The sequence below is a fragment of the Xenopus tropicalis genome, chromosome 7 (genome assembly GCF_000004195.4).
Source record: "Xenopus tropicalis strain Nigerian chromosome 7, UCB_Xtro_10.0, whole genome shotgun sequence".
NCBI lineage: Eukaryota > Metazoa > Chordata > Amphibia > Anura > Pipidae > Xenopus > Xenopus tropicalis.
Genome location: NC_030683.2, coordinates 128,832,714 through 128,849,717, shown reverse-complemented (window position 1 = coordinate 128,849,717; position 17,004 = coordinate 128,832,714). Strand labels below are relative to the sequence as shown.

The following is a 17,004-nucleotide window of genomic DNA, read 5'->3' as shown; positions in this document are numbered from 1 at the left end:
GGACCACGGGTATTCTGGATAAGGGGTCTTTCTGTAATTTGGATCTCCATACCTTAAGTCTACTAAAAAATCAATAAAACATTGATTAAACCCAATAGGGCTGTTCTGCCCCCAATAAGGGGTAATTATATCTTAGTTGGGATCAAGTACAGGTACTGTTTTATTATTACAGAGAAAAGGGAATCATTTAACCATGAAATAAACCCAATAGGGCTGTTCTGCCCCCAATAAGGGGTAATTATATCTTAGTTGGGATCAAGTACAGGTACTGTTTTATTATTACAGAGAAAAGGGAATCATTTAACCATGAAATAAACCCAATAGGGCTGTTCTGCCCCAATAAGGGGTAATTATATCTTAGTTGGGATCAAGTACAGGTACTGTTTTATTATTACAGAGAAAAGGGAATCATTTAACCATGAAATAAACCCAATAGGGCTGTTCTGCCCCAATAAGGGGTAATTATATCTTAGTTGGGATCAAGTACAGGTACTGTTTTATTATTACAGAGAAAAGGGAATCATTTAACCATGAAATAAACCCAATAGGGCTGTTCTGCCCCAATAAGGGGTAATTATATCTTAGTTGGGATCAAGTACAGGTACTGTTTTATTATTACAGAGAAAAGGGAATCATTTAACCATGAAATAAACCCAATAGGGCTGTTCTGCCCCCAATAAGGGGTAATTATATCTTAGTTGGGATCAAGTACAGGTACTGTTTTATTATTACAGAGAAAAGGGAATCATTTAACCATGAAATAAACCCAATAGGGCTGTTCTGCCCCAATAAGGGGTAATTATATCTTAGTTGGGATCAAGTACAGGTACTGTTTTATTATTACAGAGAAAAGGGAATCATTTAACCATGAAATAAACCCAATAGGGCTGTTCTGCCCCAATAAGGGGTAATTATATCTTAGTTGGGATCAAGTACAGGTACTGTTTTATTATTACAGAGAAAAGGGAATCATTTAACCATGAAATAAACCCAATAGGGCTGTTCTGCCCCAATAAGGGGTAATTATATCTTAGTTGGGATCAAGTACAGGTACTGTTTTATTATTACAGAGAAAAGGGAATCATTTAACCATGAAATAAACCCAATAGGGCTGTTCTGCCCCAATAAGGGGTAATTATATCTTAGTTGGGATCAAGTACAGGTACTGTTTTATTATTACAGAGAAAAGGGAATCATTTAACCATGAAATAAACCCAATAGGGCTGTTCTGCCCCCAATAAGGGGTAATTATATCTTAGTTGGGATCAAGTACAGGTACTGTTTTATTATTACAGAGAAAAGGGAATCATTTAACCATGAAATAAACCCAATAGGGCTGTTCTGCCCCCAATAAGTATTTAGTTAAAATTGAGTCTATGGGAGATGGCTTTCTGTAGCTGTAGAATTTTAATTTACAAATTATTCCTGTACCATGAAAATGCAGACCAATTGCCAAGTTGCCGGAGTGACTTCAGGACACGAGTTATTTTTGGGTGCCCTTCCCCTTTAAAAAGAAAACCAAAACCAACCCTGAGTGACTATAGATCGGTTCAGCTTCACTTTCCCCAGGTTTCAGTTTGGGTAAAGGGGAAGCAAAAGCTGTGGGGAAATAAAGGGGAAGTAAAACCTGAGGAAAAAAATAATTTGCTACAGAATTCAATTGACTATTTTACCCTCCTCCCCAGTAATTCCAAGTCATAGAGGGGCCCCTTGCCCACTAGGCATCTTCTTGGTACCGGCCATACTCTGAGCAGGTCCATTGTAATGAAGGAGATATCATGAATTTAGTCTGTGGTCTACTTGTTTCCTATTGTGATGGGTGTGCCATAATATATCCAATAATCCCACTCACGGGGAGCTGGGCCAATGCCAGTGTGTATGGAAACGTTACCCCTCCCAGGGGCTGTAAATGTAGATGCATTCTGCTTCCCTACAGATGGTTGGCCCGTACCAACGAATGTGCTGCCACTTTCCCCTATGCTGAATGGTTTACCCCAGTGTGGGCATAGAGCTCAGAGAGGGTTTCTGTACTGGTACCATTATGTATTCTGCACCCTGGCCGCCAGTTAGACTCCCAGTGCCACCGCAATGCTGCAGCCTCAGCTTCCTTTCTACTTCGACTTGAGACACCGCAGGCTGACACTTCCCCCTCACGGCTTTCATTCTACCCCGGAACCTGCATTTTAGCCGGAGAGACGCCGGGCGAGCCCTCCTTTCAATAAAATACATTTTTATTGGGTTTGATTCTAACCAGGGCTGCATGGATTTTATGGGGTCTCATTGTCTGGTTGGGGGTATTTCTCTAGGTGCTTCTGTTGCCCTCCCCATCATGGTGGATATCAGTTGGACAGCTAGGGGGCAAGGGAAGCAATATCTGGGCCCACATTGCTGCTGCTCAGTGCCAGGCCAAGGAGTAATGGTGCTTAAGGCAATAGTACTAATTAGCCTAGAGTTGCCCCCCCCCCCCTCACACCACTAGCCCCCAGTTGTCCAAAAGTCCCCCAAACTCAGCCAGGGTCGGACTGGGCCGCTGACTGACCCAGTCCTTGCCGGCACTCCCCCTAGCGGAATGCTCCTCCCCCTGACGCGTTAAATTTACGTGCACGGAGGAGGACGTCGGAAGGGGGGCCCTGCGAGGGGGGTTAGGGGGGCCGGTGCGGGTACCTGCAGGGCCCCTGGGGCAGGAGCCCCTTCACCCCCCAGTCCAACCCCCTCCCTCTCCTGTTGATCCCTATCATCTCCACTTGCACCCACAATGCATATACCTACCCCTGGTTTTGCCCCTGTTGCCGACCATTGAGGCCTTGACCATTAGGCAATAGTACTAATTAGCCTAGAGTTGCCCCCCCCACACCACAACCCCCTAGTTTTCCAAAAGTCCCCCAAACTCAGCCAGGGTCGGACTGGGCCACCGGGACATCGGGAAAAATCCCAGTGGGCCCCGGCAACCCAGACCCGACCCTTGCCGGCGCTCCCCCTGATGCATTAAATTTACGTGCACGGGGGAGGACGTCGGATGGGGGGCCCGGCGAGGGGGGTTAGGGGGGCGGTGCGGGTACCTGCAGGGCCCCTGGGGTGGGAGCCCCGGTGGGCCCTTCACCCCCCAGTCCGACCCTGAGCTCAGCCCTCCCTCTCCTGTTGATTCCTATCATCTCCACTTGCACCCACAAGGGTGCACCTACCCCTAGTTTTGCCCCTGTTGCCGACCATTGAGGCCTTGACCATTAGGGTGTATGGGAACCCAAGGTTTCTGATGGTGGACAGTGCAAAAGATACCGGTGGGGTATTTGGCTCCTTATAAAATTGACCCTATTGTGGGGTGTGCCAGGGGAATTAGATTGCAAGCTCCGCTGGGCCAGGGAGTGATTAAACATTCACTGTACAGTGCAATATAGAATAACGGATTGTGTGTGCCCTTGGGCAAGTCGGGTTCCGTTCTCCAAACCAGACGAGGGGGAAGAAACCCACCCTGTGCACAAATCCCATGTACAAAATAATGTTGTTTTTCCCAATAACAATGAAAATGTGACGTCATTGGCTCTTTGTGAGCGAGATAAACAGATTAGGCGAGTGGGCGAGGGATGAATAGCGATCAGTTTGGCGCCGATTGTGACTAAATACGGGTGCTGTAACCGTGTATATTATATATATATATATGTATGTATCTATGTATGTACAGTGCATAGCAACAGAGTAACATAGAGTAACATCTCTCCCTACTATACCTGATAGGAAACATGTTTCAGATTTCAAATTTTTATTTCAGATTCTCCCCGTTATTAAATGTATTTTTTTTTACCCGCAGGCACGTGGCACGGACACTCTGGATTCAGCCAATGAAAGTCGCCTCCTTTCCTCCGCAGCCAATCCCGGTGTTAAAGGAAGACCAAGCAAAAGGTGTGACTGGGGTCCAAGATAGGGTTACAGCCACAGTATTTGTCCCTTCCTATTCCCTGCCCTGCTAGTTCCGACTACTGAAATAATGTAGAGGAATCATACAGGCCCATATGTACTGGGAAATACACATTCCCAGATACTCCCTGCCATTCTCTTGTATCTCTTGGGAATATACAGGGGCAAAGTCATGTATTTGTATCCCCCTACTGAGATCCAACTACATATAACCGGACATATTGATATTAACTCCTCCCTTCTCTTGGCGCAATTCCAGGATCACGCGAGGTCCTTTCGTAAAATTGGCAGATTGTGCCCATTATCACTATGAGAATGTCAACTACGGACCAATTCAGGTGAGTGACCCTGGGAATAAATGCAGGTTATAGGCAAACTTAGGGGGCTGTTCCTGCTGAATTGTGCTTAGTACAGGGGAATCCCTATGTGCCATAGTTTTATGGTCTCTCTGTACAGGCTATGAGCAAACTTAGGGGGCTGTTCCTGCTGAATTGTGCTTAGTACAGGGGAATCCCTATGTGCCATAGTTTTATGGTATCTCTCTGTACAGGCTATGGGCAAACTTAGGGGGCTGTTCCTGCTGAATTGTGCTTAGTACAGGGGAATCCCTATGTGCCATAGTTTTATGGTCTCTCTGTACAGGCTATGGGCAAACTTAGGGGGCTGTTCCTGCTGAATTGTGCTTAGTACAGGGGAATCCCTATGTGCCATAGTTTTATGGTCTCTCTGTACAGGCTATGGGCAAACTTAGGGGCTGTTCCTGCTGAATTGTGCTTAGTACAGGGGAATCCCTATGTGCCATAGTTTTATGGTCTCTCTGTACAGGCTATGGGCAAACTTAGGGGGCTGTTCCTGCTGAATTGTGCTTAGTACAGGGGAATCCCTATGTGCCATAGTTTTATGGTATCTCTCTGTACAGGCTATGAGCAAACTTAGGGGGCTGTTCCTGCTGAATTGTGCTTAGTACAGGGGAATCCCTATGTGCCATAGTTTTATGGTATCTCTCTGTACAGGCTATGGGCAAACTTAGGGGGCTGTTCCTGCTGAATTGTGCTTAGTACAGGGGAATCCCTATGTGCCATAGTTTTATGGTATCTCTCTGTACAGGCTATGGGCAAACTTAGGGGGCTATTCCTGCTGAATTGGGCTTAGTACAGAGGAATCCCTATGTGCCATAGTTTTATGGTATCTCTCTGTACAGGCTATGAGCAAACTTAGGGGGCTGTTCCTGCTGAATTGTGCTTAGTACAGGGGAATCCCTATGTGCCATAGTTTTATGGTATCTCTCTGTACAGGCTATGAGCAAACTTAGGGGGCTGTTCCTGCTGGATTGTGCTTAGGAAATGCATAGCATAATATTCTGGGCTGTCATACATTGATTTATATAGTCATTATGCTCAGCAGGTTTAGCTCTAATGATAATTACATTTCCCAGCCAATGCCATTAAGCCCTTAGTCTCTGCAGTATAACCAATAGTGGCACTAGCGCCCCCTGAAGGAAGACAGGGTTCTGTAAAAAACCCACAGTTTGAATCCCCTGTATGTAATTCTGCCATTGTCCCCTTATAGGGAATGTATAATCTGTGCATCGTCTCCCACTGTGACTCATTAGTGAGTGGGTGCAGCTCTGTATCCTCCGACTCCTCATCTCCCTTTATATTTCCAGCTCGGCCTGTCTGATTCCCGCACTGAGGATGCCGGTAGCACTGAGGGGGATGTCATCTATATTGTACAGGTCACATGTCAGGTAACTATACTGAGTAATATATGTACTACTGCTACTATACTCCCTACTATACCTGCTATCCCACAGCCCCAGTCCCTTCCCAGAGGCTATTATCCCCCCACTGCTACTATAGGCACCATCTCTCCCTACTATACCTGCTATCCCACAGCCCCAGTCCCTTCCCAGAGGCTATTACCCCCCACTTGCTACTATAGGCACCATCTCTCCCTACTATACCTGCTATCCCACAGCCCCAGTCCCTTCCCAGAGGCTATTATCCCCCACTGCTACTATAGGCAACCACCTCTCCTTACTATACCTGCTATCCCACAGCCCCAGTCCCTTCCCAGAGGCTATTATCCCCCCACTGCTACTATAGGCACCATCTCTCCCTACTATACCTGCTATCCCACAGCCCCAGTCCCTTCCCAGAGGCTATTATCCCCCACTGCTACTATAGGCACCATCTCTCCCTACTATACCTGCTATCCCACAGCCCCAGTCCCTTCCCAGAGGCTATTATCCCACTGCTACTATAGGCACCATCTCTCCCTACTATACCTGCTATCCCACAGCCCCAGTCCCTTCCCAGAGGCTATTATCCCACTGCTACTATAGGCACCATCTCTCCCTACTATACCTGCTATCCCACAGCCACAGTCCCTTCCCAGAGGCTATTATCCCCCACTGCTACTATAGGCACCATCTCTCCCTACTATACCTGCTATCCCACAGCCCCAGTCCCTTCCCAGAGGCTATTATCCCCCACTGCTACTATAGGCACCATCTCTCCCTACTATACCTGCTATCCCACAGCCCCAGTCCCTTCCCAGAGGCTATTATCCCCCCACTGCTACTATAGGCACCATCTCTCCCTACTATACCTGCTATCCCACAGCCCCAGTCCCTTCCCAGAGGCTATTATCCCCCCACTGCTACTATAGGCACCATCTCTCCCTACTATACCTGCTATCCCACAGCCACAGTCCCTTCCCAGAGGCTATTATCCCACTGCTACTATAGGCACCATCTCTTCCTACTATACCTGCTATCCCACAGCCCCAGTCCCTTCCCAGAGGCTATTATCCCCCCCACTGCTACTATAGGCACCATCTCTCCCTACTATACCTGCTATCCCACAGCCCCAGTCCCTTCCCAGAGGCTATTATCCCCCCACTGCTACTATAGGCACCATCTCTCCCTACTATATTCACAGTGGGAAGCCAAACTTTTTTCCTTTGAGCAAGAGAGTGAAGGGTCATGTGATTCCTTTCAGCGCTGCCATAGAGTTTCCCCGCTGGCCCCCAGTACACAGTATAATCCCCTTGCAGCTCACAGGGGCCTAATTGTATTTCTAATTCCAATGGCCGACCCTCTGGCTCCTCTCTCCATTCCATCAGGGCAGAGTTCCATGACCCATAAATACTAATTAGCCGGAGACTGCCCCTCAGCCCCTCCTCCGAGCATTATTATTAGCAGGTAGAAATGTTATTGGCCCGTTCCTTTTGATTCCATTTCCTCGTTAGGGCATCATTAAAGGGGTAGTTTACCTGTAAGTTAACTTTTACTTATAGAATGGGCAGTTCTAAGCAACTTTTCAATTTTCAATCTTCATTATTTTTTTTGTTACTAAGGTAACTTGGACCCTAGCAACCAAATAGCTGCTAAAAAAACTGTCTCCATCTCATTTAGGGACGTTCCTGGTCCGTTCTGCGCAGTTATGAGGATTTCCGGGTGTTGGACTCCAACCTTCACCGTTGTATCTTCGACCGGCGCTTCTCCCAACTGCTGGAGCTGCCCCCCCGCTCTGAGCTGCCCGCCCAAGGCCAGGTGAGACTGGCAACCCTACAACTGCCCCTTATGTCAATCTAGGCACGTGGAGATACGAGACTGTCACATACAGAGGGGCCCTGCAGCTATAGGGGACTGTCACATACAGAGGGGCCCTGCAGCTATAGGGGACTGTCACATACAGAGGGGCCCTGCAGCTATAGGGGACTGTCACATACAGAGGGGCCTGCAGCTATAGGGGACTGTCACATACAGAGGGGCCTGCAGCTATAGGGGACTGTCACATACAGAGGGGCCCTGCAGCTATAGGGGACTGTCACATACAGAGGGGCCCTGCAGCTATAGGGGACTGTCACATACAGAGGGGCCTGCAGCTATAGGGGACTGTCACATACAGAGGGGCCCTGCAGCTATAGGAGACTGTCACATACAGAGGGGGCCCTGCAGCTATAGGAGACTGTCACATACAGAGGGGCCCTGCAGCTATAGGGGACTGTCACATACAGAGGGGCCCTGCAGCTATAGGGGACTGTCACATACAGAGGGGCCCTGCAGCTATAGGGGACTGTCACATACAGAGGGGGCCCTGCAGCTATAGGAGACTGTCACATACAGAGGGGGCCTGCAGCTATAGAGGACTGTCACATACAGAGGGGGCCCTGCAGCTATAGGAGACTTGTCACATACAGAGGGGGCCCTGCAGCTATAGGAGACTGTCACATACAGAGGGGCCCTGCAGCTATAGGGGACTGTCACATACAGAGGGGCCTGCAGCTATAGGAGACTGTCACATACAGAGGGGCCTGCAGCTATAGGAGACTGTCACATACAGAGGGGCCTGCAGCTATAGGAGACTGTCACATACAGAGGGGCCTGCAGCTATAGGGGACTGTCACATACAGAGGGGCCCTGCAGCTATAGGGGACTGTCACATACAGAGGGGGCCCTGCAGCTATAGGAGACTGTCACATACAGAGGGGGCCTGCAGCTATTGGGGACTGTCACATACAGAGGGGCCCTGCAGCTATAGGGGACTGTCACATACAGAGGGGGCCTGCAGCTATAGGGGACTGTCACATACAGAGGGGCCCTGCAGCTATAGGAGACTGTCACATACAGAGGGGCCCTGCAGCTATAGGAGACTGTCACATACAGAGGGGCCCTGCAGCTATAGGAGACTGTCACATACAGAGGGGCCCTGCAGCTATAGGAGACTGTCACATACAGAGGGGGCCCTGCAGCTATAGGAGACTGTCACATACAGAGGGGGCCTGCAGCTATAGGGGACTGTCACATACAGAGGGGGCCTGCAGCTATAGGAGACTGTCACATACAGAGGGGGCCTGCAGCTATAGGAGACTGTCACATACAGAGGGGGCCTGCAGCTATAGGAGACTGTCACATACAGAGGGGCCCTGCAGCTATAGGGGACTGTCACATACAGAGGGGCCCTGCAGCTATAGGGGACTGTCACATACAGAGGGGCCCCTGCAGCTATAGGGGACTGTCACATACAGAGGGGGCCCCTGCAGCTATAGGGGACTGTCACATACAGAGGGGCCCTGCAGCTATAGGGGACTGTCACATACAGAGGGGCCCTGCAGCTATAGGGGACTGTCACATACAGAGGGGCCCTGCAGCTATAGGGGACTGTCACATACAGAGGGGCCCTGCAGCTATAGGGGACTGTCACATACAGAGGGGGCCCTGCAGCTATAGGGGACTGTCACATACAGAGGGGGCCCCTGCAGCTATAGGGGACTGTCACATACAGAGGGGCCCTGCAGCTATAGGGGACTGTCACATACAGAGGGGCCCTGCAGCTATAGGGGACTGTCACATACAGAGGGGCCCTGCAGCTATAGGGGACTGTCACATACAGAGGGGCCCTGCAGCTATAGGGGACTGTCACATACAGAGGGGCCCTGCAGCTATAGGGGACTGTCACATACAGAGGAGGCCTGCAGCTATAGGAGACTGTCACATACAGAGGGGCCCTGCAGCTATAGGAGACTGGCTCATACAGAGGGGGTATTGAGTAATAATTATAACTGATGATGTAATACCACCAATGAGCTCATAATTACAATAACAATGATAATGATTGGCTGTTTCAGCTCCTCGCCCCTCTGCTCTCTCGGTATCTGAAAGGTCTCACCGGAATTGTTGACAGTAACATCAACTGTGGCCCCATACTGAACTGGATGGAGGTAAGAGCCAATGGTTGCTGCTTGTGGGCTGAACCCCCGACCCCTGCTCATCCGTGCCGTCTCTCGGCTGCCGAGACAGACCAGGTTTCCCTAGATAACGTTGGCATTCCTGTGTTCTAGATTGATAACCATGGCAACCGGCTGTTGGTAAACGAAGAAGCGTCCATCAACGTCCCTGCCATTGCCGCTGCCCACGTGATCAAGCGCTACACAGCACAAGCCCCCGACGAGCTGTCGTTTGAGGTACTTGTTGTGTTTGTGTGGGGTTGGGTCTGTTTTACAGAGGTCATCCAATGCCTGTGTGTATACTGGGTTTCCTGTTTCTCTCATTGGCTGCAGGTTGGGGATATTGTGTCGGTGATTGACATGCCCCCCAGGGAGGACACCAGCTGGTGGAGAGGGAAACACAGCTTTCAGGTGAGGCCTTGATGGTTCTGCTGTTTTACCTCTGTCTGTGGGGCTGGACTCTGGCGCCATCTGCTGTTAGTACAGTGTATGGTTTAACCTGGTCCCTCTACTTCCCCCCCCCCAGGTGGGTTTCTTCCCCAGTGAGTGTGTGCAGCTCATCACAGACAGTAAGAGCCCCTCTCCCACAGGAGGTAAGTACTGGGGGGCCCTCGGGAAGGTTCTGCTGGTCTGACAGGGGTGGGTTTCTTCTTCCGCAGATGTTGATTTGCTGGGACCCTTTGGGTGGCTGATCCTTTACTGGGGTGATCCTTGTCGGGGTGACTGGACCCTTAATGTCCCTTTGGGGGGGTGACTGGACCTTTACTATCCCTTGGGGGTTGATTGGACCTTTACTGTACAATTAGGGATGACTGTCTCTTTACTGTCCCTTGAGGCGGGTGACTGTCCCTTGGGGGTGACTGGACCTTTACTATGCCTTGGGGGGTTGATTGGACCTTTACTGTCCTATTAGGGATGACTGTCTCTTTACTGTCCCTTGAGGCGGGTGACTGTCCCTTGGGGGTGACTGGACCTTTATGTTCCCTTGGGGGTGATAACTGTCCCATTACTGTCTCTTGACTGTCCCTTGGGGGGACTGGACCTTTACTGTCCCATTAGGGATGACTGTCCCTTGGGGGAAGACTGGACCTTTATTGTCTCTTTGGAGGGTTGACTAGATCATTACTGTCCCATTAAGGGTGACTGTGCCTTGGGGGGGAAGACTGGACCTTTACTGTCCCATTAGGGGTGACTGTCCCTTTATTGTCTCTTTGGGGGGTTGACTGGACCATTACTGTCCCATTAGGGGTGACTGTCCCTTTATTGTCTCTTTGGAGGGTTGACAGTCCCATTACTATCCCTTGGGGGTGGCTTATGCCTGACTGTCTCTGGAGGTATGTGGCCCCTTACTGACCCAGTGGGGGTGACTGTCCCATTACTGTCCCTTGGGGGTGGCTTATGCCTTATGCCCTTACTGACCCAGTGGGGGTGTCGGGACCCCGTGTCTGTGCGTGTAGCAGCCGGCGCTCATCATTCATTGGCTGTCCCTGTGCCTCGGCTGTCTGTGTGGCGCTTGCTGCTCACTGGTTATCATTCGGCAGTTCTCTCTCACAGGGGCTCATTGACTGTCTCTATGTAGAGCTGAGCTGTCTTGTACCTTTGTTACCTGTCTGTCTGTTCACAGAGGGGGATGTAAAGTTGCCAATCACACCTCCCCATGGCTCCAACTCTCCCAGACCAGGTGAGATCTCTCCCCATCCGTCTCCCACATTCCAGCTTCTCGCTCCCGTCCTGTTTCCTTTCTGTCCCTCTCGCTCCGTCTCCCTGGGTGTCTCATTGGCCTCTCTCCCTCTCCAGTGTGTCGGCGGCACGGGAAGCTGGCCGGTCTCTTGCGCAGTTTCATGGCGTCTCGGCCCAGCAAGCAGCGCCTGAGGCAACGGGGCATCTTGCGAGAGAGGGTATTTGGCACCGACCTGGGGGAGCACTTGCTGAATTCCGGAGAGGAGGGTGAGTGCAGCATCATTTGTAGTGGGGCCCCTAGGAACCCTCAGTGGGGCCCCTAGGAACCCTCAGTGGGGCCCCTAGGAACCCTCAGTGGGGCCCCTAGGAACCCTCAGTGGGGCCCCTAGTAACCCTTCAGTGGGGCCCCTAGTAACCCCCCTAGTAACCTTCCGGAGAGGAGGGTGAGTGCAGCATCATTTGTAGTGGGGCCCCTAGTAACCTTCAGTGGGGCCCCTAGTAACCCTCAGTGGGGCCCCTAGTAACCCTCAGTGGGGCCCCTAGTAACCCTCAGTGGGGCCCCTAGTAACCCTCAGTGGGGCCCCTAGTAACCCTCAGTGGGGCTCATTTATCAACACTGGGCAAATCTGCCCACGGGCAGTAACCCATAGAAACCAATCAGTGAGCTGACCAATCAGCCAGCTGCAGGAGGAACAACGAATGAAACAATTTGAATGGTCGCCATGGGTTACTGCTCAGGGTTAATAAATGACCCCCAGTATATCTTGCCCTCTTACGCCCATAACAAACCCCTGCAGCACTTCCGACCCCCTCTGTCTCTCAGTTCCCAGGGTGCTGCTGTGTTGCGCTCAGTTCATAGAGAAGTTTGGGGTCGTGGATGGGATTTATCGCTTGTCGGGGGTCTCTTCCAACATCCAGAAACTGAGGTGAGTCTCCCTAGTGGTGGGGTTCCCATAAAACCATGTTGTTTTTGCTTGTGACCTTTGGTTCTGACTCTTGAAACAATGTAGCAGAAGCTGGATATTCTCCAGGGCTCCCATTTTGAGACAGTGGGTCCCCCAAAGGCAGCCCCCAGGCCCATATGGGGGGAAGGGGCAGGCTGTGGGGGTTGATATAGTTGGGGGGCTATAGTCAGAAGCCCTGTGTGTATATCCCACGTGTGACTCTCCCCCCCAGGCACGAGTTCGATAGTGAGCGGATCCCGGATCTCTCTCGGGACACCTTCCTGCAGGACGTGCACTGTGTCAGCTCTCTGTGCAAGTTGTACTTCCGCGAGCTCCCCAACCCGCTGCTCACCTACCGCCTGTACCAGCCCTTTACTGTGAGTTTGGCTGTGGGGCCCCGGCCGTGCCGCTCACACCAGTATTCCCATTATAATGTATCTTCCCCCTGCAGGAAGCCATGTCAGCAGCCACCGAGGAGGACAAACTCATCCGTGTACATGACCTCATCCAGCAACTCCCACCCCCGCACTACAGGTAACTCCTCCCCCGCACTACAGGTAACTCCTCCCCCCCTGCACTACAGGTAACTCCCACCCCTGCACTACAGGTAACTCCTTCCCCGCACTACAGGTAACCCCTCCCCCGCACTACAGGTAACTCCTCCCACCCCTGCACTACAGGTAACTCCCACCCCTGCCCTACAGGTAACTCCTAAATATGTAACTCATGAGAGCAAATAATACCATGAATACAGATACTGCCCTGTATAACTCAGCCTGCAGCCTTACTATATTTTTCTGCCCCTCCCTGCAGGACACTCGAGTACCTGATGAAACATTTGTCCCAGTTAAGCACCCACAGTGACCGTACGGGGATGCACGCCCGCAATCTGGCCATCATATGGGCTCCCAACCTGCTGCGGTGAGTAGAACCCCCCCCAAGTAACGTAGAACTAGTGAGGTTCTGTTCCAAAGATCTGGGGGGCACAGAGAGGACATGGAGGTCAGGATTAAAGTGGAGATGAGGAAGGAATGATGGGTACAGGCCACAGACTGGGGGGGGGGGTAACTGCGGAGGAAGCGGACCCTGCGGTAGCAGGAATTTAGGGGCCCCTGCAAGGTCTAAATAATAGGCAATTTTAAAAGGGTGGTTCACTCTTAGTATGTCATAGAATGGCCTTATCTGAGCATCTTTTCAATTGGTCTTCATTTTTTTCATCTTTTTTTTTATAGTTTTTGAATTATTTGCTTTCTTCCCCTGACTCTCCAGCTTTCAAAGGGGGGTCACTGACCCCAACATCAAAACAAATGCTCTATAAGGCTACAATTTTATTGTCAGTTACTTTTTAGTACTCATTTTTATATAAAAGCCCTCTCCTTGTTGTATTCCAGCCCCTCATTTCATTTAAGTGCCTGGTTGCTAAGGTAACTTGGACCCTAGCAACCAAGTAGCTGCTGGAATTCCAAACTGGAGAGCTGCTGAATCTAAAGGCAAAGAACCCCTGTAAGGTATCTTGGAAAAAATAGGTCAACTTACCAATGTTTTTGGGCCCTTAATACAATTTGCTGGGGGGCCCAGTAACATCTAGTTGGGCACAGACTTGGGGAAAGGAGCCAATGGCAGAGAGAATAGGAAAATCAGGGTGAATTTATGAGAAGGACTAGGGGGGGGATACTTTGTCTTTGCCTTTTTGTACCAACAAATAAAATTAATTAATTAGTTAATTGGGACCCCCCCCCCCAAACGTTGACATTATGTCCATTTATCCAGCTCACGGGACATGGAGTCAGTGGGGACGCCGGGGGCGGACGCGTTCCGCGAGGTGCGAGTGCAGTCAGTGCTGGTGGAGTTTCTGCTGTGCAACGTGGAGACCCTCTTCAGTGACACCTTTACTTCTATTGGTAAGGAAAGAGGCGGAGCTTCCAGAATGGGCCCCGCCTCCTTAACGTGCCTCGTGCCCTGGTCAGTACTGGACGATATTGCATTCTCTGTACATCCCCCTGTCCCTGCAGGTAATGGTTTCTCCTACTATTTTAGCAGTATGTGCCATTGGGTAATCCTAAATAGGAAACTGCCATTTTAAGTACTAAGGGCCGCCCCCTGGGATCATAGGAGTCACAGTGCACACAAACAAGCCAAGGCACACATACATGCTAGGGCCCATCAGCCAATGAATGGGCAGAGTTCTGCCTGTTGCTCCCACACTACTTCCTGTTACAGTTAGAGCTGCATCACTTCCTGTCAGCTGATCTCTGAGGGGGCACACAGCCCATCACTAAATGGCGGCTCAAGGGAAAGGATATAAAAGGGCAATATTTACTGATATATATTTTCCTGTTTGGGGAGATTTTTTAATAGGCCCCTTAACATAATATAAACTGTCTGTTGGTTACGTATTCATTCTGGGGGTGTAGTTTCCCTTTAATGCAATCTATCCCCGCCCTTTGCCCCTAAATTCAGCACCTCTGCCGGTTTTGCCCATACACAAGTCCTTCTGCCCCTTGCATTTGTCCCCTCTATCCCCACACACATTACGATTACCTTTACCTGCCCCTTTGTCTTCAACTGCCCCTGTGTGTAACCCGACCTTCCCCTTATTTGCCCCTAGTTCACCCATCGCGCACTACACCTGGCCACTCCCCTTTATGGCCATTATTTCCCAAGCTGCTGAGTTCGCCTGCACCGATGCTATAGGTCCATAGCTGGAATGGACCTGAAGGGCCCCTGGCATTGCACAGGGAGAGGGCTACTTGGCTACTGCTTCTTCTCTTAACGCTTCACAATTTGTTGCTCCTGCTTGGCTTTGGATTTGAGCAGTAAAACCTCTGCAGAGGTGGCCCCGTATTCCTCATCTTGGCCACTGCTTCTTCTCTTAATGCGTCTGCTCCTGCTTGGCTTTGGCCACTAAAAACTCTGCATAGGTGGTCCCATGCGCCGCGTCTTGGCCACTGCTTCTTCTCTTAATGCGTCTGCTCCTGCTTGGCTTTGGCCACTAAAAACTCTGCATAGGTGGTCCCATGCGCCGCGTCTTGGCCACTGCTTCTTCTCTTCATGCGTCTGCTTCTGCTTGGTTTGGGCCACTAAAAACTCTGCATAGGTGGTCCCATGCGCCGCGTCTTGGCCACTGCTTCTTCTCTTCATGCGTCTGCTTCTGCTTGGTTTGGGCCACTAAAAACTCTGCATAGGTGGTCCCATGCGCCGCATCTTGGCCACTGCTTCTTCTCTTTATGCTTCTGCTCCTGCTTGGCTTTGGCCACTAAAAACTCTGCATAGGTGGTCCCATGCGCCGCGTCTTGGCCACTGCTTCTTCTCTTTATGCTCCTGCTTGGCTTTGGATTTGAGCAGTAAAAACTCTTCAGAGGTTGGCCTGTATTCCTCATCTGGGCCACTGCTTCTCTTAATGGTTCTGCTCCTGCTTGGCTTGGGATGTGGCCAGTAAAAACTCTGCAGATGTGGTCCCGTGTTCTTCAATTTGGCCACTGCTTCTTCTCTTTATGCTTCTGTTTGGCTTTGGATTTGGCCCTTAAAAGCTCTGCAGAGGTGGGCCCATGTTCCTCATCTGGGCCACTGCTTCTTCTCTTTATGCTCCTGCTTGGCTTTGGATTTAGTCACTAAAAACTCTGCATAGGTGGTCCCATGCTCTGCATCTTGGCCCCTGCTTCTTCTCTTTATGCTCCTGCTTGGCTTTGGATTTGGCCAGTAAAAACTCTGCAGGGGTGGGCCCGTGTTCCTCATCTTGGTAACTGCTTCTTCTCTTAAAGCTTCTGCTCCTGCTTGGCTTTGGATTTTGCCAGTAAAAACTTTGCAGAGGTGGTCCCATGTTCCACATCTTGGCCACTACTTCTCTTTATGCTCCTGCTTGACTTTGGATTTGGCTACTAAAACCACTGCAGAAGTTGTCCCATGCTCCGCATCCTGGCCACTGCTGCTTCTCTTTATGCTTCTGCTCCTGCTTGGCTTTGGATTTGGTCACTAAAAGCTCTGCTGAGGTGGGCCCGTGTTCCTCATCTGGGCCGCGTGCTTCTTCTCTTTATGCTTCTGCTTGGCTTTGGATTTGGTCACTAAAAACTCTGCTGAGGTGGGCCCGTGTTACTCATCTTGGCCACTGCTTCTTCTCTTTATGCTTCTGCTTGGCTTTGGATTTGGTCACTAAAAACTCTGCAGAGGTGGGCCCGTGTTACTCATCTTGGCCACTGCTTCTTCTCTTTATGCTTCTGCTTGGCTTTGGATTTGGTCACTAAAAACTCTGCAGAGGTGGGCCCGTGTTACTCATCTTGGCCACTGCTTCTTCTCTTTATGCTTCTGCTTGGCTTTGGATTTGGTCACTAAAAGCTCTGCTGAGGTGGGCCCGTGTTACTCATCTTGGCCACTGCTTCTTCTCTTTATGCTTCTGCTTGGCTTTGGATTTTGAGGAGCGAAGGAAGGGAAGGCTCTGTCTATTGACCTATATTTGTCAACACTATATTCTTCTTTACTCCCCCCCTCCCCTTTTCTGCCAGCAAAAGCATCCGGCTTTCGCCGATCATCCATGATGTCCCTCAGGCCTCGGCTCCTCACCCTCCCTGAAGCCTGGTACCTCATCCAGAAGAGAGTGACTGAGCTCAGAAGCCCGACGGATGGGAAAAGCAGCGCAACAGAGGAAGAGCCTCTCTCTACAGAAGGACATTCCAGCCTTGACCATTGACTCAACTGAACTCATTTTGTTCCACACTGGATGAGGACAATTCTCTGCTTG

The 17,004-nt window shown here is 50.5% G+C and overlaps 1 protein-coding gene across 5 annotated transcripts in view; it reads left to right on the top strand.

Annotated features, from left to right (window-relative positions):
• Positions 1–17,004, top strand: part of arhgap33 (Rho GTPase activating protein 33) — a 53,930-nt gene that overhangs the window by 19,212 nt on the left and 17,714 nt on the right. For 3 of the 5 annotated variants that reach the window (XR_004223446.1, XM_031904685.1, XM_031904687.1), the window contains 15 exons: positions 3,806–3,897; positions 4,172–4,250; positions 5,579–5,659; positions 7,331–7,468; positions 9,547–9,639; positions 9,760–9,882; positions 9,979–10,056; positions 10,172–10,238; positions 11,270–11,326; positions 11,443–11,592; positions 12,149–12,251; positions 12,502–12,646; positions 12,721–12,803; positions 13,083–13,190; positions 14,040–14,170. Coding sequence is in view for 4 of the 5 variants with exons in the window: in XM_031904685.1 (XP_031760545.1) it covers positions 3,806–3,897; positions 4,172–4,250; positions 5,579–5,659; positions 7,331–7,468; positions 9,547–9,639; positions 9,760–9,882; positions 9,979–10,056; positions 10,172–10,238; positions 11,270–11,326; positions 11,443–11,592; positions 12,149–12,251; positions 12,502–12,646; positions 12,721–12,803; positions 13,083–13,190; positions 14,040–14,170 (1,528 nt within the window). In the remaining variant the exon portion in view is untranslated. 5 annotated transcript variants of the gene reach the window in all.